General features: G+C 36.7%; 2 protein-coding genes across 2 annotated transcripts; both read right to left on the bottom strand.

The window, feature by feature from the left end:
* Positions 1-18,912: 18,912 nt before the first annotated feature.
* LOC311182149 (olfactory receptor 10D1B-like) lies at positions 18,913-19,845 on the bottom strand (the record flags this gene model as incomplete). Its single annotated transcript, XM_084250747.1, has 1 exon — positions 18,913-19,845. The coding sequence occupies one exon, from the start codon at positions 19,843-19,845 to the stop codon at positions 18,913-18,915; it is 933 nt and encodes a 310-aa protein (XP_084106873.1).
* A 3,173-nt stretch (positions 19,846-23,018) lies between these two features.
* Positions 23,019-23,945, bottom strand: LOC311182163 (olfactory receptor 8G5-like; the record flags this gene model as incomplete). The annotated part of the gene is made up of 1 exon (XM_084250760.1): positions 23,019-23,945. Exon 1 carries the CDS (start codon positions 23,937-23,939, stop codon positions 23,019-23,021), a length of 921 nt encoding a protein of 306 aa, XP_084106886.1. The 5' UTR covers positions 23,940-23,945.
* Positions 23,946-25,282: the final 1,337 nt, after the last annotated feature.

Below are 25,282 nucleotides of genomic sequence, written 5' to 3'. Positions count from 1 at the left end.
AGAAGAAAGCCAAGAGATGGAAGTCAGAACAGATCTAGAGGAGGGAGAAATGGTCACTGTGCTGTGTACTCTGTGTTCACCTGTTGTGAGGCAGGCACTGCCTGCTCATTCAGTCCATTGGGTATAAAACAATAGCTGAATAATAAGAATTTTTAAGTACCACTGCAAATTCAATTTCCACTGCAATATCTCATTAAGGGAGATATTATTTTATGACTTACCTGAATAATATCACAGGTAAAGTGCTGCTGGTCCTAAATGAGATTTTATCTTTGGTCTCACATAGTGCATATAAGTGTACTTACACACATTTATGAGATAATTTTATCATTAAACACAAATGGCCCAGATTCTGGCAAAACAATGGAGTTGCTTCTGTATAAGAATTCAGGGTATTGATGAAAAATATCCTCTCAATACCAACTAAACAGCAAGAAAAGTAATCCCACCAAATCTTAGTCTTCTATTACTGAAGGAAAATTTTATTTGAATCTGTTTGAACCTGAAGGAGATGATTGTGAGCAAAAGTTTCCCTTAGGGGCTTGTCATCCCAATAGTTAGATTCTATAGGGAAGAAACAATTATAAAGTATGTATTTGCTGGAAATATGGTAGCATTCCTTTTGATCCCTGGGGTATATGAAGCAAATACCAATTTTTTTTCTCCAATTGTTAGGGAGATTAATAATAATTTCATAGTGAACATCAAACTTTTGAGACCCAATTTAAAATTACATTGCTTTATCAAAACCATGAAATATTAAATTTTTCCTTAGCATTATAAATTTTCTGTAATCTAGTTAAATCCATTACAGCATTTCCAGGAATGCCATAAATCCATTACAGCATTTCTAGGAATGCTTTTTCTTAAGTTTTATGGATATTTTGGAGGATTACACATGAAAAAATTAATATGGGAATTTAAAATGGTTCTGTGATTTAAAAAGGTTTGATTTGGATTCCAAAGCATTTTCTTATAATGCCACATGTTTATGGAAAATATAAGTTTATACAATTTTCCGGCTCAGTCCTAATTTCAAATATGTGACTTTTTGCCAGTCTAAGGTATTGCGAATTATCTGTTCATTTTAGTCCCATAGACCATAGTAGGCTATAAACACTCCTCTGTATCTTGATAGGTATGATAGTTACTTGAGTGAGCATATCAAAAATCATTGAATTAAGCCCTTGATACCTGTTCATTTTACTAATATTATCTAAAATAGCTGTAATATAAAAGTATAAAAGATTATATAATCTCAAGTAAACATAATTATAAAATAACTTATAACTGCATAAAATTCACAACAAAATACATCATATAGAGAGTAAAAGGGAAAACTATTAACTGGGAAAAAAATAATTGAAACACATGGAACCAGTCAATAACTTTTTTTCATACTTATAAAGAAGGTCCACAAATTAATAAGAAAAGGGTAAACAACCTAATTGAATAGGCAATGGATGTAAGTCATTTCTCTGACTAGTAAATCCAATCGCAAATCAATGGAAAGAATTTGATTTCATAGAATCAGCCTGTCATGAGCTCAGGATACCATATTTCAAGGACTGGCCATGGCTTTGGTCTCCCACATTTAAGACTCTTAAGTATGTTGGGAGACAGGAAAATCCGGCTCCAGATTCACTTGTGAAGGATACCCCTGAATGTCCTCATCAGTGAAGTGTTGACACTATCTTGGCCTTCCCATGTCACAAGATCAGAGAGAGAGAGCAGCTAACAGTGTGAACAAATTAAAATGCAAATCGCTGCTAATTAGACATTCATTTGCTACCATCCTCCCACTTGAAGATGATTGAATGCTTTCATCTCTGGGCTTGTATTTTCTTAGAATGAATACAAACAAGATATTTCCTGTTTAAAGGAATCTGTTTGATGACTATAGCACTTTCTATTTATAGAAGAATCTTAATATAAGCTCCCTGGCAATTATTTGTAATGGAGAATCAAGCTAAATATATAAGGACACACATTTCTGTATGCAGGTTTACAGTCTTTTTAAGAAGGATACATCATTCATACCCATAAATCCCTAACTTTTTAAATACTTGAGGGTATCAACAGTTCTCAAATGTGGACAGGGAGCAACTTGAGGTAGGTTTAAAAAACTTTCAAGGGCCTCCCCTAGTGGCGCAGGTAGTTGAGCACAGCGCTGTGAAGCTCTCTGCAGCACGGGTTCGATCCCAGCTGGCCGGCGAGAATCCACATGGCGCGACAGACCTCTCCTGTCTCCCCCACTGCTCCCCTCAGCAGTGTATTTCGTCAGTCTGCCTGTTCTGTTCCCTGCTCTGTCTCTGGAGAATACTGTCACCCTCCCGCGCATCTGACCTGTATCCCGGTTCTTGTATGTATGAATAAATAAATCTTGAAAAAAAAAAAACTTTCAAGTAAGAAATAAGCAGGACTCATTTTCTTAAAGACCTAAGTTTGCTTAAATATATGATGGGGAAAACCAACAACTTTTATACTTAAAAAAAAAAAAATTGTATCTACTGGGAAACAGGACTTTAAAAAAATGCTGCAACTTTAAGCATAACTTTGAACATACCCTGTCCCTAGTATTCCTGCTTATCTGCCAAAAGTGAGCAAAACTTAGTGGAAAAAATTTAAGAACTACCCAAAGAGCATGGAACTAGGACTTAGAAGACTGGCATTTGAAACCTGGCTCCACAAAATGCCTTTGCCCTTGTCTTCCACAGATCAAGTAACTATAGAAATTCTATAGAGAGACAAGAATGTCATTGGGAGGCTCCTGGCTGAGTGCCCCATTCGACTCCAAAGAATGACAGTCATGAGTATGGTGTTTTAATCATGGTCAGGACCTGCCCTCAGCCTGCAAGCTTAGAGACCTAATTTTTTTGAACATCAACAGGAAACTATTCTTTTGGAAATGGACGTCATAATAACTAAGATCAATAGTTGACGTCCACAAGCTATTTATTAAATTGCAGCAAAATTAGGACACATGAAGGTAATATCAGATGCTTGATGCAGTCAGGCTACGTGGGAGATCAGTGCATAACCTGGATGTCAATATTAATGTAATCTGAGGACTCTGTATTACAGAAACGGTGTAATATACTCTGCACATCTCATTCTTTCCTGGTGGGAAGATCTGAGTGTGAAGTCAAACAGAAGTACAACTGATTAGCTTGAAAAATAGAACAAAGTAAAAAGAAAAAATCAACTAGTCTCAAACTTTTGGGTTTTATAGATACGTAAATTCAAGGAGGAGGAGAAATAGAACTGACAATAGCCATAGCATTATTGGACATTTTTATTTTGTCAAATTATTATGTTAAAATCAAAGAAATCCTCTTTTTAAGTAACTACCATTCCCCCAAAGGTATTTAAACATTAAGCGTAAACATAGAGCTTCCATATGATCCAGCAATTCCACTCCTAGGTATTTTCCCAAATGACACAGAAACTAATTTCAAAGGGCACCTGTACACCTATGTTTATAGCAGCACTATTTACAATAGCTAAGCTTTGGAAACAACCCAAATGCCCAAAAATAGATGACTTAATCAAGAAGATGTGGTACATATACACAATGGAATATTACTCAGCAATCAAAAAATATAAACACATGCAGTTTGCAGCAACATGGATGGAACTAGAAGGGATCATGCTCAACGAAATAAGTCAGAAAGAAAAAGAAAAATACTGGATGGTCTCACTCATAGCAGGAATTTAGAAAACCTAAGTAAGAGACCAGGAAAAAGACTAATCAATGCAAAGTAATAATCAAAATCAACAAGCAAAATTACATCATTTTTCATTTTTTCTCTATAAACCAGAGACACACGGGGTGGGGATTAGGAAGGAGGGGGAGAGGAAGAACTAGAGTCAAAACAAGAGGGGGGGTTCAATTGTATGGGGAATATAACCAAAATGAAAATGCATACATTTTACAAAGATGAAAAATGATGTAAGTATTATCTAAAATAAAATATTAAAAAAAACTTTATTCTAAAAGCCCACACCATGAAAGGACAGAAGGCAACATTAGACCCATTTGCACACTAGCTCAGTAGCCTCATCCAGAGCTAGGAAATGGCTAACTTAGATAATTTGATTACCTGATGGCTGTGTTGTGCATTACAAATCCTTTGGCAATGGAAGAAAATTAGAATACAATGCTTCCAATTTCTACATCTCTTTACTGTAAAAGGTGGTCTTGACAGAGACAAGAAAGTTGCAAGTTCATGAGTTAAGCCTCCTTCCTTCCCTTAGATTCCAGGATTTTTCTAATGACTTTTCTAATCAACTCCCACTCCCACTGACCCTTCTACACTGATAATTTTAAAGTAATTGAACATATTCAATAAATTGTAATAAATACTGTCCTGAAAGTCATTCTGTTGTTTCTCTGTTCAGTCAACTGAGAGAAGCTGCCTGAGAACCAAATGAAATTATACCTACAGGAGAGCTTTACAAACCATAAAAAGATGGGCAGAATCTAGTTATATCCTTGCTTCCTATCATTCATTTTTTTTAAAAGATTTATTTATGCATACGAGACCTAGGATGTAAGCCAGAGGTATTGGGGGTGAGAGGATTCACCAGAAACAGAGTGGGGAGCAGAACAGGCAGATCTATTGAAATACACTGCTGAGGGGAGCAGTGGACAAGGCAGGAGAGGGCTGCTGCATCTTGTGGGTTGCTCCCTGGCCGGCCTGGGATCCAACTTGTGCTGCAGTGGCTGGCAATAGCTTGATAGCGCTGTCTTTAACCCCTGTGCTACCAGAGAGACCCTGCCCTTCAAATTTTATCTCATTTTTCTTCTATCTCATCTGGTGAGATTTTTTCTTTCTTATATTTTATTTTATATAATTCTTATATCATTTTTCATTTTTCCACAGTGTATGCATCTTCATTTTGGTTATATTCCCCCTACAATACCCACCCCCCCTTATTTTGTCCCTAATCCCTTCTCTCCTCCCCCCATCCCCATTAGTGTGTGTCTGGTTTATGGTTGCTTGTTAATTTTGATTTTTTCTTTATTAGTCTTTTTCCTGATCCCTTATTTACATTTTCTAAATTCCTGCTATGAGTGAGATTATCCAATATTTTTCTTTTTCTTTCTGGCTTCACTGAGCATGATCCCTTCCAGCTCCATCCATGTTGCTGCAAATTGCATGACTTTATCTTTTTGATTGCTGAGTAATATTCTATTGTGTATACGTACCACATTTTCTTGATCCAGTCATCTATTTTGGGGCATTTGGGTTGTTTCCAAAGCTTAGCTATTGTAAATAATGCTGCTATAAACCTAGAGGTGCATGTGCCCTTTTGAATTAAGACTGCTTCTTATGCAAACACTTGCCAAAAAGTGTTGCCACCTCATATCCTCATTTACTATGTGGGAAACCAGTTTCTTCCTGGTTCATTAAGCCAAGCAAAGTAAAAGTTGTCAATACAGTTAAGAATTCTAAAGTGTTTGCATAATAAGCAGTCTGGTCCTGCAAGCCCTCAACCCCTATATTTCTTGTGTAAACATATTGTAAAATTTTCTCCATTAGATTACTTTAGCATGTTTGTGAAAAATCATTTTAGATGTGGCTGCACATATTTCTATAGGCAAATTAATTCCATTGATATGTGTATCAAACCTTATGCCAAAATTACTAGTTTGATTGGAATTACTTTATAATGATGTTAGAAATCAGCTTTGTTCCTTCAGTAATAATTTATGGGTTTCAGAATAGAGGATTTACATCTTTTATTAAATGTTTTTTTGTCATTTTTTGACATCATCATAAAAATATTTCTTAAGGTTTTTTTAAAGATTTTTATTTATACAAGAACTGGGGTACAGGTCAGAGGCACCGGAGGGTGAGAGAATTCACCAGAGACAGAGCGGGGAGCAGAACAGGCAGACAACTGAAAACACTGCTGAGGGGAGCAGCAGGCAACACAGGAGGGGTTTTCTGCGCCATGTGGGTGTCTCCCTGGCCAGCTGCAGACAGCTTCACAGCACTGCACTCTTCTACCAGGGAGGGCCCATCATAAAAATATTAAATACGTAGTTACTAATTATCAGATGCTAGAATCTTAGAATTCAGTTGTGTTTTGTATATTGACCTTCTGTCTTGAAATGATGCTAAACTGAAGTACTGGTGTTAACTTTGTGTTTTTTGTGTAAAAAGGGACATAATCTGTAGGATCAGTTTTGCTTCTTCATTTACAATTTATGTGTATCCCGCTTTTTTTCTGTCTTACTGTATTGCCTCAAATCAGGACACCACAGTGGCCCTGGATATTCAAACATAGCTTGTAACTCACTCCTCTTTCCCCCAGTGACCACATAGGATGAACATTTTTTTTTTCTTGCAAATATTACAGGAAGATGATATAATTGCAATTTATGTCAGCACAGAAAGCCACCAGTCGGATCTCTGAGATTAACTAATCTGCTTTTCATGGAGCCTCTGTTAAAGGCAATATTAACTCCCATTTTCAGTGTGGCTTCACCCCATTAATTAAAGCTATAGCATAAACAATCCTAACAGTCAAATATATAGTAGGTTACAAAATAAAAGTAATGTATGGATAAGTAGTGAGTACATGAGAGGCACTACAAGAATCTCGTCTATTTGAATGGCTGATTTTGCAAGAAGTTTGACAAAAACAGAATTTTTTGGAAAAAGAATTCAGAGCCCCTCTTTATCTTTTCTTTTTCACAAGTGAATCCTTTTATAGGAAATTAGATAATAATCTCATTTATCTTCTTTTATAGATGAGATAATTAAGGATTAAAGAGGAATGTACTAAATATTGATATATGAAAAGGGGAAATCATAAGGAACATTCGAAAATAATTTCAACTGAGTAAAAATAAAAGTGTAACATTTCAAATTTTGATGAGATTTGGTGGAGTGTTCAGAGAAATGTATGGTATTACATTATAGTATTTATGGTATTATAGCAAGAAAGAGTCAAATCAATGCTTTCAGCTACCACTAGAGAGAGATCAAATTAAGCCAAAGGAAGCAGAAGGGAGGCAATAACAAAGAAAAAGACGATACTGACAGAGGATGGTGTGTTAGACCACACGCTCACATAAACACACACACGTACACAAAAAAAAAAAGAGAAAAAGACTAAAGGAACTTTAGATGAGAAAAACAATAGTAAAAGAAAACCTAAAAATGGGTTCTTTGAAAAAATTAATAAAATTGATTTTAAAAACTAACCAGAATAATCAGGGAAAAAGAGGAGATACAAATTTCAAATCAGGATGAGGAAAACATACCTTACAGTGTTAAGGGGATTATATGGGGTGACTATGAACATGTCTACTTGACAGCTCAGATGGACCAAACAACTTTGTCTTGTGTCAATAAGGACACATCAACTCTATTAGAATAACTGGGCACTGTAAATCTTTGAAAAATTTTACTTTCAAGTTATTTGTACCCTTGCATCTAAAGTGTGTCTCTTTCAGATAGCATATAATTGAACCTTGTTTTTTTTTTTTTCCCTAATACAGCTGAAAATCTTTATATTTTTTCAGTTTACATAATGTTGGTTTCCAGCACTGTAAGTTGAGGAGTCCAGGTTCACACCTCCTCAAATAAATGCTGCCACACCATACCCACCACCAAAACACCAAAACCCTCCCCAAAGGCCACTGGACTCCCTCCACCTTCCCCCAAATCCTAGCCCCCACCTGTCTGGAAGTCTCAGTTCTGCAGTTGGAGCCCCAGTGTTTTGTGACACTTGGAATTTGTGTGTTCCTTTGCTTAGTTTCTTTCCATTCTGCATCCAAGTGAAATCATTGCTATTTGTTTTTCTTTTTCTGACTTTGTGAAAACTACCCCTCTCCATTGTCATTCATATTGTCACAAATAGGAAAATCTTTACTTTTTTGATTGGAGCATTTAGTCAATTCACATCGAATATAATTGTTTACATAATTTGATTCATCTGTGACATTCTTCACTGTTTCCCATATGTCTCGTCTCTTTTGCTCATTTGGGTCCCCCTTACTTCCTTCTTTTTGGGTTAAACAAGTACTTTTAACATACCATTTAATTCCTCCAAATGCATTTTTTTTTTTAAGATTTATATATGCATACAAGAACTGGGATACAGGCCAGAGTTGCGGGGGGTGAGAGGATTCACCAGAGACAGAGCGGGGAACAGAACAGGCAGATTGAAGTACACTGCTGAGGGGAGCAGCAGGCGAGTCAGGAGAGGTCTGCTGCGCCATGTGGGTAGCTCCCTGGCCAGGGATCGAACTCATGCTGCAATGACTGTGAGAGATTCATAGGTTGCATCTTAACCCCATGCACCACCAGGGAGGACCCAAATGCATTATTTTGACTGAATGATTATTTGTGTATATCCAAATATCATGATAACAATTAACATAACATTTGCTAAAACATTTTCAATACATATCAATATTCTTCTAAATGGTAATAATGTTTATATTCATAGCTACAGTAGGACCTGCACATTATGAATATTTAGTTAATGCTCTGATACAGATTTTTTGATTAAGATAATCCTGTACTATTTCACATATGTGACAACTCAGCTGTCCACCATCCATTGGATAACTAAGTAAATTTGCTGCATGCATTGGAATATGGTGCCTTTTCCATTTCTCAGTGTGATCAAAGTTTACAACAAAAACCCAAAGATAGGCAACAATAGAGTAGCAAATAACTCTCTAAATGACCTGTAATTGGACTTTATTAGTTTTCACATAATCATGAAATATAAAATTTAAATTTTGAATTTGTAACCTAAGATTCTTCAGTTTAAGAAGGGTAAGAATTACAGTGTTTTATTTATTTTCATTAAGTGGAGTGACCTAAATAAGAAATGCATTTTTAATATGTTTGCTATATCTCTTACCATTCTTGGTAAAAAGTCATGTGATGATTTCCATTTCTATAAGAAAAAAGCTAGTTTATGCTGAGGAAACAAACAACTCCATGTTGAAATGTCACTCTACAGGATGGGGAAAGAATATGTTAAAAGTGGCTATTCCTAAAATATGGGTAGTTGCAATACTACCAAGATCTCAGAGAAGAGAATCAGATATTTGTGAACACCACTAATGATGGGTTGGGGTGGGAGGAGAGAGAGAGAGAGAGAATATGAATGAGAATGAATGTAGAGAAACCAAAGGGCAAATGTTGATTTCTCCCAAAAGTTGACCTGAGGCTAGAATTCCAGTGCTAGAAGTTATTGTAGGAAAGAAGGAAAGGTCTAATTAGAAGGATATGCGAAACAGGACAGGAAATGACAATACAGGTGTATTAATGAACAGATTACCTTTGGGGAAAATACCCCACAGAGACTTTTGGCATTGGTTCAGTCTTTTTACTCAATGGCTGAGTGAACCTGCAATATTTACTTCTAACTTCCTCTGTCACTTGATCTGGATTTCTCTCAGGAACTTTAACTCTTAGCCACTTTCATCCTACATTTTGCAAGGTCAGGATAAGTTCTCAGGCAGAGAGATCTGGTGCCTGCAATAGATATGGGGTGATGAGGGAATATAACTGAGGTCCTGACAGTTTATATTGCACAAAAAAAAATACATAGGATGGTAATATTTTGTTGAGCATACTTTATTTTAGTTTGGATGACACTATTAAGTACTCAGACCTCTAAGTATGGAATATGTCATAATTTCTTCTGTGATATTCTGGTCTTTCATGTTCTCAGAGTCAAAATAAATATAGTGGGATCATACGCTCACTCAAATTAATTCATATGTGGAGAGAAAATTGAAAATATTTATATTCTTTATAATGGTCCTGATCATTCTCAAGAATGGTTCATCTAATGCAATTCTATCTGAACTTTTGTCTAGTCATTTGGATGGCCTGCCACCTATTTTTGTCAACAGTTTTATTGAACACAACCACATCCATTCCTTAATATATAATAGATGACGCCTTTACTGCTACAATGGCAGTGTTGAAAAATTACAGCAGAGACTGAATGGCCTCAAAGTATAGCATATTTATCACATGGCCCTTACAGAAAAAGTTTGCTGACTGTAGATTTAAATGAAACTTTAGTAGTTTGTCTTGGGCAAAATAGTTTAGTTTTATTGCTCAGTCTTTTCCCAAACCACCCTCTAACATGGCCATTCTCCAAGATGATATCTATGTGTATGATTTTTCTATACTCTTGGTGTAGGCTCAAATAGGGAAGTCCTTCATTGTAACATCCTGATGTCTTCAGTCACAGGGATATCACTCCAGCTATTTTTAGATCTGCCCATGGAAATTCCATGGACTGTGCTCTTTTCAGTAAGATGTGCCCTGTGGTTGGTGGTAATATTTTGTTGGATATTAAAGCCATACATGACACATTCTATAAACAAGTGAATATTAGCTGACTGTATACCTTAAGATATCTTTCCTATACTACCTGAAGTGATAACTCTAGGGATCGTTATTTTTCATCATTGTTTTTCAGGGCTATCCCTAAGTAAGACGAGTGCAACAGATGGTCATTTCTGGTTGTACTATTATAATACCATAGAGACTCTTAGGTAAACCAGGTCTAGGGGGAGAGGCAGTGAAACCACAGAATCTAAACTCCCTGCTTGTAGAGTTTACACTTTCTGGATTAATCAGCCTGGTCATTTGGTCATGGAACATAATCTAATGGTTTCAAGGATCAAGTAACATCATGCTTATACTGTAAAAACTTGCATCGTAAAGGCACATGCTATCCCAACTGTCTCATGGTGTAGTAAGTTAAATAATGGTTACCTTAATACATAAAATCCTAATTCTTGGGACTTGCAAATATTACCTTGGTTAGAAAAAGGATCTTTCCAGTTGTAATTAAGTTAAGGACCTTGTAATTAAGTTAAGGACCTACTTTACCTGTGGCCTCAAAACACTGTAACAAGTGTCACATAAGAGATGGTGGTATCAGCCCTCCAATGGGGTGAGAAGGAAACCCATACCTCAGGTAGTGCAGTGAAAGTCCAGGGGTGTTGGAGACTTCCCCCATCTTTCTCTCTCCCTGATAGGTAATAAAACTCAAGATATGTCCCTTCAAAATCAACAAAAAACTATGAACCAGAGACACTTTTAGGGGGGCGGGGGCGGGAGGGGAGGGATTGGGGTCAGAATGGGGGGGCTGCAATTGTATGGGGAATATAACAATAAAATTTATTAAAAAAAATAAAAAATGGTCAGATAAAAAAAAATAAAATATGAAATGAATCAGATGAATGGACAGAGGGCTGTAAGGGAGAATAAAAAATCTGAGATAATTCCCATGAGTCCCGCTTAGTTTACTATTAATGAGGGTCAAGGACTCTGGAGAAAGAGCAGGTTTGATTTTTTGGTTGGTTTGTTTTCAAGGTGCCACAAGAGACTTAATGCTTTAGGGTACTACACTGATCAACCCATGATCCAGGAGGTCCCAATTCCTTAGCTGCTAGATTCATATTACAGGCCTCCTTTAAATGATCTATATCTAGAAGTCAGCTTTGAAATTGGAAACTCTAAGGAACACAACTTTGTATCTTTTGAATGTTTTACATAGGCTGCATGCCTATAAAAATGATTAATTCAAAGTAAAACTAATATGTCATCCCTGAGAGGATCATTCCAATATCTGTCTCCATCCCAAATTTTCTAACTGTTTGTGTATTCTAAACTGCCAGCTGGCCACTTCCCCCAGGAAGTCTTGCCAGCATCTTGGACTCAAATTCAGTTATACTCACCTCTGCCATGTCTCTGCCTCATCTGCAAGCAGGCTTCAGAGCCCAGAGCCTCTGCTACTCAGACCCTTAAATGTTGTTACTGCAGATGTCTCCCACTCTGCTCTCAACTCTCATGGACTCTAACATACTGTATTTTAGCACTTGACAGACCCTTTAAATGGCTTCTTACAGCAACACCTTGTCCTTCAAGCTTTCAGAGTGGGAAACCATAAAAAAAAAAATATGTCCCTTCTCTCAATTTTACAGAGCCATGCCAAAAAGATTTTACAATTGGGGGAGGGCAGGAGAAAATTTTGGAGGTGACAAAAATGTTTATTATTTTGATGGCAGTGATGGTTTCATTTTATTCTTACTGCTCATCTTCATCTGTAACTAGTGGAAGGAGTAAACCAGTTAAATTTGAATTTTAAATAAATCATATCTGAGAGAGACTTACACTAAAAATTATTTGCTTATCTGAAATTGAAGTTTAACTGAATAGCCTCTTTTTTTCAATTTCTTTTTTAAATTTTATATTTTTTTGCATCATTTTTCATTTTTGTACAATGTATGCATTTTCATCTTGGTTATAGTACCCATACAATTTCTACACCCCTTGTTTTGATCCTACTCCCTTCTCCCCTCCCCCACCCTCCGTAGTGTATCTCTGGTATAGTTGCTTGTTGATTTTGATTTTTACTTTATTAGAATCAGTATTTTTTCTGGTCCCTTATTTAGATTTTCTAAATCCTTGCTACAAGTGAAACCATCCAGTATTTTTCTTTTTCTTTCTGGCTTATTTCGCTGAGCATGATCCCTTCTAGCTCCATCCACGTTGCTGCAAATGGCGTGAGTATATCTTTTTTGATTGCTGAGTAATATTCCATTGTGTATATATACCACATCTTCTTGATCCAGTCATCTATTTTTGGGCATTTGGATTGTTTCCATAGTTTACCTATTGTAAATAGTGCTGCTATAAACATAGTGGTGCAGGTGCCCTTATGAATTAATTTTTCTGTGTCCTTTGGGTAAATACCTAGGAGTGAAATAGCTGGATCATGTGGAAACTCCTCTTTAGCAGACTGAGGAATTTCCACACAGCTCTCCATAGCAGTTGGACCAGTTTACACGCCCACCAGCAGTTCAGGAGAGTTCCTTTTTTTCCACATCCTCGCCAACATTTGTTGTTGCTAGTTTTTTTTTTTTTAATATGTGCCTGAATAGCCTCTATTTTTACTTGTAAATCTGGCAACTCAGACTAATCTGGACTTGTAGACTCATGTGTTATTTTATTGCACTCCACAGGCTATGAAGGATGTCTTTTATCAAAAAAAATTTGAGGTCAAAAAATGCTAAGTGATATATTAATTCTCCTTGATTTCCAAGTTTCTATTTAATCATAAAAAGTACAAGATAGACAATGTTCTTAAATACATACACCTTGAAAACATTATGCTAAGTGAAGGAAGCCAGACACAGAAGGGTATATCTACTATGATTCCATTTACATCAGTCATGCACAATAGGTAAATCCATCAAGACAGAAAGCAGATTAGTGTCTCCCAGGAAAGAGGTAAAGGAGAATCACTACTTAGCAGCTTATCCTTTTGGATGGATGAAATGTTATGGACATAGGGATTTGTGAAGGTTGCAAAAATTTGTAAATGGGTTAAGTGCCGCTGAATTGTTCACTTTAAAATAATAAACATGTGCATTTCTTCACAATAAAAACATAATATAGGTAGAGTCCACTTCAACCATTAACAGAGGCTAGTCTTTGAGCACTCACCCTAGTACTACTTAATTGGTAAGACTAAGCTATAACAATGATCTAATTGTCTAAAGATTGGGTATCATAGTTGAGATTTTTTTCTATCCCGATATGTTAAAGTTTTATTTACATTTTTTTGTTGTTGTTACAATATGTAGTATTTTTTATTTGTAATTGAAGTATTGTTGGTTTACAGCATTGTTTGTATTTTGGGTGTAGAGGACACGCCCCTCACCCATGTGTTAGTATGGTAGCACACCCTCCACCAATGTATCTATGGTCCTCCCCCTTAGTCCATGGTGCTTCCTCCCCAATTTTAAAGGACATCAGTGATGTTCAGGTCTTTGTTGTAACCAATTCAGGTTATACAAGTGTATTCTAGTAATAGTATTTGGGCACATGTTCTGTTCTCACAGAATTTTAAAATAATTTGGACAGGAAGTACAAAATAAATCCTATACATCACTTCCTAAAATCAGACAAGATCATTAAGTCCATTGTTAATTTTTAATGAGGAATAACACTCACTGAAATGGCTAAAAGAAAACTTTGTTAATTTAGTTTTTGTACTTCTGCTGGCTTTTGTATTATTTTATAAAGACTAGTTAGGCTCCCACCTTATAATTCCTTCAAGACCCATAAAGGGGATGTCTTATGTGATACTCAGTTCTACCTCCTTCTGAATTTCTGAGAGACTATAAGAAATCACTTGTTATTTTAATACATATGACACATTTTTCTCTGATTTTATGACATTTTATAAAATGATGAAAATTTTGTAGTGTGTGATCAAAAACATTGTTCTTCTCATTGATCCTGCTATGGTATATATGTGCAGATGTGAGTGTGTGTGTGGGTGGGTGGGTGGGTGTAGGTGGGTGTGGGTGTGTGTGTCTGTATACGCGGTTTTCCCTTAAATCACCAAGGAAAATTCAACACAATTGACTGTAACAGCGACCAAATATTGCTTTACCTAATTCCCAGAGTGATCAATTTGATTTGTCACATTGCAAAACTCTGAAGGGAGGGGACAAACAGTGAGGTAAAATAATCAGATATAATGAGGCCAGGGAGAGTCTGATCTCCACATAAGGTGTGAATGAGGACCTGTGAGATTAATTAACTAAAAATTCCTATTCTCATAGATGTCACAGGATGATGTAGATGGTAACAAAAGTTACTTGAAAATTATTTCACATGTAAAGGTTGCTATGGTAGTTGTTTTGTGAAACAAGGACTTTTCCCTGAATTTTACTGTAATAGTGTTAACAGTGTTGAGCACCAACATTATACAAAGAACTATAGTAATCACTTTGGATGAATAGTTCCACCTGCTAGCATGCAAATAGAAATATCATCCATTGGTAGTGGGAATATAAAATGGCATGACCACCTTGGAAATAGTTAAACATATATATTCACATAAATTAAATATATAAATTGTTACTTCAGAATGAACTAGAAACTAGAAATTGCCAACATTAAAAATCACACATTGTATGTTGTTGCCTTCACAATAGCAGTGCAGAGACCATGTTTTGAATACGACATATCTTTGGGGACAAATCCCAGTTTTTCCATTAACTAGAAGTATAACTTTAAGCACATCAACTGAATTTATCAACCTCAGCTTATGTATCTATAAGATGAGACACATCCCTGCCTCAAAGAAATACTGTAGGGATTAAATAGTTGATGAATGCCATGAGTTTAATGTAAAACTTAATACGAGTGATCTATTGTGTTATTGTGTTAGCTACTGCTTTATTATAACAGAATTTTATTTTTTCTTTTATTGGATAAGGTAAGCACTCCCTTAGTGATATCTTTTATTGGGTAAGGTAAGCACTCCCTTAGTGATATCTGTCAATGTCAATATTCAGAGCCCTATTTAAATGAGGTCAGATTTGAAGTAGATAATAAAACTACAGAACCCATAATACCTTGTGTTCTCCTTTGGGTTCCTTTCCCAGCAGAGGCCAGGGAGCTGGTTTTCCAAGGTATATAAGGCAGTGGCCATCAGAGGAGGAAGAGCAGAGTATGTGACTTCCACCATGAATATGCCATGTCTGCTCTTTCTTCTCTTGTTTTGCCTCCCTATAAACTCTGTATATTTTATAGCTGATTACCTTTTGAGGTAGACATATCTTTAGTTCATCTATTTCAAGACACAATTACATTTAAAAAGATTATCAGCTGATCCCTGATATGGGATTCATCTTCCATCTAATTTAGCCTGTAATCCCGTAGTGTTTCCTAGTGCAAAATTGCTTGAACAAAGCCATGATTTCTGGCAGAATTACCAGCAATAGCATTATCACATCTCCTACTTTCCTAAGGTCTCTAAGTGTTTATTTTACTGCTGCAAATTTGCAACTGGATCAACATGCTATCCTTCCCCTTCTTCTTTTCATACTAAAGCTTTGACCCAGCACTCTCCCTCTTTATTACTGAAAAATTTCAAATACATGCGGATGTTGACATAAGTTAATTTCCACATTAGCAATTTTGTGTTTTTGAAATCATGTTTAAATTGTCGGTATTTTATTGAGTTTGGGTGAGAATTATCACATAGGGAAAAATATATAGAATTAAGAAATAGAACTTTCCTCACTTTTTTACCCTCATAGGTGGTGGAGGTATAAAATATGTATTATACACATATGTAAAAATGTGCTATTATCATGTAACAGACATTTCTGAGCACTGACATAATACAAAGAATTACAGTAAACAGGGTGAATAGTTCCACCTGTGAGCATGCAAACAGAAATCTCAACCATCACTAGTGGGAATATAAATGTAAATGGAATGTAAAATGGCATGACCACTTTGGAAAACAGTTATTCTTCTTATAAAGTTAAATATATATTCACATAAAATGCAAAAATGTTATATTTGTGTCTATATATCAGAAATTAAAACATACACAAAAACTTATATAAAAATGTGCCAGTAGTTTTATTTAGAAACTGGAAACTAAAATTTTTATCAAGTGAATAAATTGTGCTATGTCCATGAGCAGGCATATTTCTCAACAATAAAAAGAAGGGAGCTTCAAACACACACCAAAACATGGAAGATGTCAAAGGCATCATGCTAAGTGAAAGAATCCAGACACTCAGAAGTTTACATTATAGATATCATTTATATAAAATTAGAGAAATTCCCCCAAATGAAATTTCAAGAAATATGAGCTCAGAACAATAGATCACCCAATAATGAACACACACAAAAAAAACCAATAAAAACAGAATCAAGAATGCAAGCAACACATTTTACAATAAATGGCTAGGGAATAAGAAAAAAACTGTAGAAAAGACAAAGTGTGTGTGTGTACTCACTATATCAAGCATATGTACTCACTATACTGCATATGACTATCAAGCATATGTACTGACTATACTGACTACAAAAGGGAGTGAGCAAAATTTTGCCCCAATATTCACAGGATGATATTCATCCTTAAATTTCCACATCTCTCTCATACTACTTTATATAAAATATAGATACATTAAAATCTTGTATGTCAGTGCCACCACCACCACCCCTATGCTTTATGGTAGAGTTGTTACATATATATACATACACACATTCAGATATGTGTTCATATACATATAAAAAACATTACAATTTTATATAAATATTTACAATTACATATAAAACTTTACAATTTTATGTTCTATTTCATTTTATTCAGTTCAAAATATTTCTATTTTCTCTGAACTCAAATGATTTCCAACTCTAAGTACTTGCAAAATTTTGGTTACAGCTCCATATTTGTTATAATTATTTCAACAGTATATTTGCTTAGCTTTGTAGAATTATAGCCTTATGTGCTCATAAATTAATATTTAGTGATTCACTCAATAGGACCCCATGTAGATTTCTGGAGCACTTTCTCTGAATAGCTCCCTCCCTCCTCTGCAGTCCTCTACCCTAGAAACTCAATGACCACTGTCATATTTCCTCTGTGTGATAAAATCTCTTTAGAAGACAAGGACTATGTCTAGCACTGAAGAACTATCCCAAGGCCAGAATATGAATCCACCCCAAGGCTCTGGAGACACTTAATGGGAGCAAAAGAGCTGACAGATATGAGGATACCGAGGTTCTGCTTCACCAGTCAACAAAGTCAACTCTGTACATGTCTTCTCCTCCCTGAACCTATTACTTTCACTCTTAGAAAATGTTTTGCCAAACTTACTCTAGCACAATGACTTTGCAAAGCCTTATTCAAAATAGAAGTGGAGACCTGATGCTGTGTAGCATAAGGCAGGTTTTACATAAAAATGAAATTTAAAAGGATTTTATATGAAGAGAATTCATTTTTCCAGTCGAAGATTCTAGGAGTACTTCTGCTATAGAGAATAAAAGGCACTGAATTTAAGAGAGAGCAGAAAATTCTCCCCTTTAAAAATGTTCATCATCTTATTGCCTTAAACTCTGGCCCCAAATGCAATGTGGTGGATGGTTCTGTCTGGCAGATTCCCTGACTTAACTCTGTTCCTAAAAAGAAAAGAGAGAGACTTGCCTGAGCCTCAGACCCTTCTCTTTGCATCACCTCCTCATATTCCCACTGTCCTTTCTTCCCTTCAAATTGCCATCTGGATTGGAATAGCACATTTCTCATGCTATATTCCCTGAGCAAAAGAACAAGGGAGTGTTAGGGGGAGAGCCCTGAAGTCACCACCTTTAGACCATAGAACGATAGCATCTAAGACTTTGCCTTGCTGCATGGATGTGCTGGTGATTATAGACTCAAACTCACATTTCTAATCCTGGGAAACAACAGACAGTCACCCCTTCCAGACTCTTTCCCCATTTATCTTTGATATTTATTCTTTCATCCTCCCTCAGTTCTTATTCAAGGCCTTAGGTGCAGGTCTTATATAAGCAGGTAGGATTTGTGGGTGAGCCAGCACACCAGAATCACAGATTCATAAAAGACCTGCCTCAGGTGTCACTCAGAAGTCTCTCTGCTTTACACGACATTTTATATTTCAGAGTCACAGAATGACAGTAAAGCTATGTGCTGGAAGCTCTCCCACTTTTCAACAACTCTTAGACAATCAAATGCGGGCTTATTTAATACAAACACTTAAGGGGACAGTTAGATGATCATGACACAGCGCTAGGGTAAAGGAGAGGGAGGAGAAAGAGAGGGTGTAGGAAGAAGAGGAGAGGAAAGCAAGGAAAGAAGGATAGTAGGTTAAGACCCTTCAGCCACTGGGGAGGACATAATCCTCCCTGGGCAGGATAATTTATTAGTTATGTGACCTTGAACAATTCACTTTGTGTCTTTAAAACTTAGCTTTTTTATATGTAAAGGCAGGCAATTTGTGTTTTCTCTAGCACATAAAAGGAAATACTTTTTGTAAGCACTGTGATGCCATTAAATTGGAGCTAATGATCTCTGTCACTTCACCGGAAGGAGGATCACCCTCATTAGCACCTTTCTCAGGGATGATTTCACCTCTTTATTCCTCAGACTATAGATCAAGGGGTTCAGCATGGGGGTGACCAGGTTATTCAGGACCTGAACAGATGCATTAAGCCAGGGATTAGGGGTAGGCTGAAGGTAGATGAGGACCACCGGCATAAAACAGAGCAGGATAGCAGTGAGGTGGGCGCTGCAGGTAGAGAAGGCACAGCGCCGGCCTTCAGTAGATCGGATCTGAAGAATAGAGCAAACAATACAGGTATAGGAGGTGAGGATGAGAAGGAAGCAGCTGAGGGGCATGAGGCCCACGGCTATGAAACCCACCATCTCCAGGGCTGAAGTGTCTGCGCACGCCAGCTTCAACATCACAGGGATATCACAGAAGTAATAGTCCACCTCATTGGGGCCACAGTAGGGCAACTGGAAGGTGAGGGTAGTTAGAAAGATGGCCTGAATGCAGCCGAAAAACGACGTCCCAAAGGCCAGGAGGGCACACACCCTGTGGCTCATGATTATCTTGTAGCGTAGAGGGTAACATATGGCAACAAAGCGGTCATAGGCCATCACGGTGTAGAGGAAACACTCAGTGCAGCCCAGGAAGTGGTAGAAGAAGAGCTGGGACACACAGCCTGCATAGGAGATGGCCCGGCTATTTCCTGAGAGGTAGAAGAGCATCTTGGGGGAACTGACAGAAGGGAAAAATATGTCAAACACAGACAGCTGGCACAGGAAGAAGTACATGGGGGTGTGCAGTCGAGTGGAGGAGATAATTGCCAGGAGGATGAGCAGATTCCCCATGAGAGTGAAGATGTAGAAGGACAAAAACATGACAAAAAGCATGGTCTTCAGGTCCTCCGTGTGTGGTATGCCCAGCAGGATAAACTCAGTCACCACTGAAAGATTCTTCATCTTGGTCAGAATGCTGGACTGCAAAAAAGAATGCAGAACTCCAAAGTGTGAAACTGATGTAAAACTGGGAAGTCTTTTGTTGGATGTGTTGGTTTCATGTTTTTATAAGCAACAATCAAACCTCTTACATAGAAGCATACCTCTGTAAGAACATAAAGATATTTACACCCTTAGTCATACAAAATAAAAATAATTTGTCTTAAAAGTAAATGGAGGGAAGAGACTGTGGAGAGAAGACACTGTGCCTTACACACTGTCCACTGAACCTTAACTGACTTCAAAAATGCTTGATAGAGAAAGAAGTTGCCCATTTGTGAGGGAGAGTCACAGATTGACTCTCCAGAGCTGAAGTCTTCGCCACACTCTTACGAACATTGTCATTCTGTACTACTCTTTGAATGATTTATGGCACTAGACTGTATTCCAGAGAGAGACAAGTCTCTCAAGATCATATTATGTCTGAGTCAGTAGGTCCCACAGTGATAGAGAAATTACACTTTCTGAAGATGATCCCCAAGAGCCTAATCAGATTAAAGTGTAAGATAAAGGAAAAGTTACATCATATTTGCCTCTGCTAAAAAACAAAATTCATTTAAATAAATTTAGAGATCTGGTGGACATTATTAAATGAATAGTGGATCAGGTAGCATCCCATCTAGCTAACAGAAAGACTCTGTAAGGAGTTGTGTAAAATGAAAGATTTTTATGGTCAGAAAGAGGATGGGGTGGTAATTAAAAGAAAATTTTTTTTCAGGCAAATATTCCTCCCCTTAGTGGAGGGCAGGACTTCTTGTCATGAAGATTACTTATCAGTGCTGAATTGGAAACTCCAGAGTGATCTGTTTCAATGTCCACTATTGGGTGAGGCAGAAATGGTGATTAAATGTGATATTATGTCTTGATGGGACTTGGCATGAGTGACTCCATTTAGTCTTGTTTCCTTTCCAACACCTTATTCAGAAGTCACAGCCTGTTTCCCCTTATTTAATTCCTTCTTTTAAGGGAATTCTAATATTTAGTAAGCTTGTAGACTATTTCCCTGCCCATGTATCCCTTCATAACTGAGCTAAATGATCTTGCTCATAGAAGTAGATTCTATATCTTTAATTGGGAGTTGAGATTTTATTCTTACTATACTCTATTTATATTAACACAAAAACATTATATATATATATATTTTACATCATTCTTCCTTTTTGTACAGTGCACACTTTCTCCTCTCAAGTATAGTTCCTGTAAAATTCCCACCACCAATTCACCTGTACACCATCACCAAAATCCTTTGTGCTCTTCCTGCCCCTGTTTTGATCCCTCTTTCTCCCCCGCAGAATGTCTCTGATTTATATTGCTTGTTATATTGTTTTTTAATTTATTATAATTATTTTTTTCTTATCCCTTATTTGGTTCCCCTACACTCCTCCTGTAAGTGAAACCATCTGATATTTTTGCTTTTTCTTTCTGGCTAACTTCACTGAGCATAATCCTTTCTGGCTCCATCCATGTTGCTGAGAATGGCATGAGTTTATCTTTTTTGATTGCTGAGTAATAGTCCATTGTGAATATATACCACATTTTCTTGATCCAGTCATCTATTTTTGGGCATTTGGGTTGTTTCCATATTTTACTTATTGTAAATAGTGCTGCAATAAACATAGGGGTGCAGGTATCCTTTTGAATTAACATTTTTGTGTCTTTTTGATAGATACATAGGAGCGGAACTTCTGGGTCATATGAAGCTCCATTTTCAGTAGTTTGAGGACTACTAAAAATAGTAGATACTTTTCCAATTATCTCCTCCAGGAATCTCTACCTATCCTCCATGTGTCTCTTTCAAGTCCCTAAGTACAAGTTGAAACAGGAAATGCGAGAGAATAGGCCTGCCTGCCTTCCATGTTGCATAGTCTATTCATCTCCACTGCTAGTACCCAGGAACTCCCAGGCTCAGGAAGTCTGTTTCATGGCATACTGGGATTTGTAACCCAAAGCAGCTACCTGTAAATGGAGACAAGGAAAATTGTGCCCCTTCAATGTGCTGCCAGCTCCTCCCCTTTTCATAGAGATGAGTCTGTAACAATGCTAAGAATATTCTTTTATTCTACATTTAATGTTATGGAACAGAATTGCTGGGGTATAGGAATGCTTATCTTCAATTCTGCACAGTATTGGCAAGCTGTTTTTAAAGTGGAATTATGTACTAACCAACATCTAGGAATCGGGAGCAGAAAATTAAGAATAGTGAAGCAGGAAAGTCAAAACTCCAATATAAAAGTATGTTAGCAAGATTGTTTATGAGCAATGGGAGCTGAATCTTATGAATAATTGTTGAGGAGTGCATTTTGTGCCTTCTAGCATTTTCATTGTGATGGTTAACTCTATGTGTCAGCTTGACTGGATTAGGAATTGAAGGGGTTAATGGGTAAAGTCTGTGTAGGAGACATACTGATTTTCATCTAAATATTCTATGAGGAAAATAATGCTATGGAAAGTACTGAGGACTAGGTAGCAGGCATTCTATTACCTGGACATATGGCATTGAACCATATGTGTAAGGGGTCTACCTTGATGGAGATTATAGTCTGGTATGGATTTGGACAGTAAGCAAGCACTTACACCTGGTCTAACAGACCTCAAAGCAGGGAGATATGGACAATGTATTCAGGAGTCTGTAACTCAGATTTGTGATATCTTTAGTTATAAATAGAGGAAATAACATGGTAAATAAAAGGTATTGGGTAAAAAAAGATTTTCCACTAGTAATGTGAAAAAAGGTTTTGCACTAGTAATGTGGAAAAACTAAAGACGCAGTCATTATATTGCCATGATCTTTTGTTGGTTTTGACTGGATAAAAGATGGTTGGTAATTTTCATTATGATTGAAGATTTTTTTATCAACTGCACAGAATAACAGGGAAGGATATGATGGTGATAGCGTTAGTAGGGCCATGTATCAAGATCATCCATAGTATTTTTGCAGTATATGTTTCAGTGATACTTATGACAGGAAATACAAAGAGAAATGGCATCAAAAGCTCATGGAAATAGCAAACAATGTCAATAAAATCCTACCAAGTGAGAAAAAATTTACAAATGGACTAAAAGGAAACATACGGTTCACACAGTATAGTAGCAAATGGCTTAAAACTAATAAATCTTCATCTGGATTCTGTTTCTGTTCACAGGCATCGTCTTCTCTCTAATATTTTCTTCAAGACAACATTGACATCCTTGTTCCGCAGGCTGTAGATTAGAGGGTTCAGCATGGGCACAACAATAGTATAAAACACAGAGGACACTTTCCCTTGATCTGTGGACTTGACAGGTAATGATTGCAGGTACATGAATGCAGCAGATCCATAGAAAATAGTCACAGCTGATATGTGGGAACTGCAGGTGCTGAAGGCTTTGAACCTGCCCTCAGTGGAACGGATGCGGAGGATGCTGGCAATGATGAAGATGTAGGAGCTAAGGATGGTCAGGCTGGGGGCACTAAAGATTAAAATCAGTAATTCATTGACATAGGTACTAGAACAAGAGAGCTTCAGGAGATAAATAAGTTCACAGAAATAATGGTTGATCACATCATATTTACAGAAATGTATTCTAAACATGCAGCCTGTGTGAGCAAATGCACAACCCAGGCCTATAATATACACTCCAAGAATTAGAGAGAAACAAGCCTGATAAGACATGATGACATTATAGAGCAGGGGGCTACAGATGGCAACATAGCGGTCATAGGCCATTGCTGCCAACATGTAGCACTCAGAAATAGCAAAGACAAGGAAGAAGTAGAGCTGAGTCATACATTCAGGGTAGGAGATGATGTTCTTCTCTGCCACAAAGTTCACCAGCATTTTGGGGGTAATGACCGTGGATTGGCAAAGATCAATGAAGGACAGGCTGCTGAGGAAATAGTACATGGGGGTGTGCAGATGAGAACTGAGCCCTATCAGTATAATCATGCCCAGATTCCCCACCACCGTGACCACATAGATTCCTAGGAAGACAAAGAAAAGGGGTAGCTGAAGTTCTGGCTTTTCTGTTAGCCCAGCGAGGATGAATTCAGTCACTGTGGAATGATTTCCTGCTACCATCTTTCTCTGTGTGTTTCTGAAGAAGAGAGAGAAAATCATAGTTGTTGGGATGGCCTCACTATTATTCCCTATTTAGGATAGGCACCCCATGCAGATGATTTATGGTTTAGGTAGTCTTTGGATATATACGATCAATTAACTTTACATGGAAGTTCATTTCCGCTTAGTATTCTTTAAGCCTCCTTTTCAAATATAATGTATATGTTTCATATAAAATAATTTTACTCTGTTTATAATCATTGAAAACTTTCTACTTATCTATTTCCTATTTGAACATTTCTATGATCATCAAGACAATACTTCCAAGTTGAAACTCACAAGCATAAATATTTAGAGAGATGTACATAAATGACTAAAACTGACTAAGTGGCATCTTCAGGAGAGCAAACTCTGCCTAAGAGTAGTAACCTTTGATAACTTACAACTAATTTCTTACAGAGGTGAACAGAGACAATATTATATATAGACCTTACAATTTTTTTAAATAATTATTATCAGAATATCTGAACTTCTACCTAAAATCATCTGATGTTTAGATACTATTATTAGGATGAAAAAAACCTACAACAATCATTGCACAGGTCTACTAGCTGGGTTAACCCACAGTTTGCAGGTTCGAAGTCTCTGGACCAAGTGCTTCTGCCTTTGCTTGAGAGAAGCAACTTGAGTAGTAGTTAAACAGACAAGCCTTACAGTAAAGTCATATACCTGGGATTGTATCTGAGCCCAGAATTTATTAGCTGATTCCCTTGGACAAGAAAAATAATTTTGCGTCTGACCTCCAAGTCTGTAAAAGTGACTTTGCTTTACAGTAAAATGTAGAAGATCATATTTAAACATAGAGTATTAATTAAAGGATTTCTTAGTACAGTTGATCATTGGAACCAGCTAGGGATATTACAGTATTTATAAAAAATGATGAATGTAAAAATGTAAACATATGATTATAATGAATACAGTAGTTCCTGAACCATCCTTCTTCTCTTAATTCCATCCCTGAGGAATAATATAATCTCTGTAAATTGTTCTGATAAACGGTTTTTTTCTCAATTTCTTCTGAAGCATACCTCCATCTTCTGAAATTTAAATAATTTGTTCATATTTCTAGGATTTTCAACTGTGAACATTAAACCCCCACTCCAAAAAATACTACAAGGAGTCCTAAAGTCAGAACCTCAGAGGGACGAATAACAATGAAAGAAGGCCAAAAAAAAAAAGTTATTAAAAGAATAAATAAATAAAATCAAAGGAAAGACAAACACAATGGCAAATACAGATGTTAACATATCAATAATAACTCTGAATGTAAATGGACTAAACTCTTCAATAAAAAGACACAGAGT

This window comes from Talpa europaea (genome assembly GCF_964194135.1).
Source record: "Talpa europaea genome assembly, chromosome: 12".
Classification (NCBI taxonomy): Eukaryota; Metazoa; Chordata; class Mammalia; order Eulipotyphla; family Talpidae; genus Talpa; species Talpa europaea.
The sequence above is the reverse complement of the archived record's forward strand: the minus strand, read 5'-3'. Positions and strand labels throughout refer to the sequence as shown.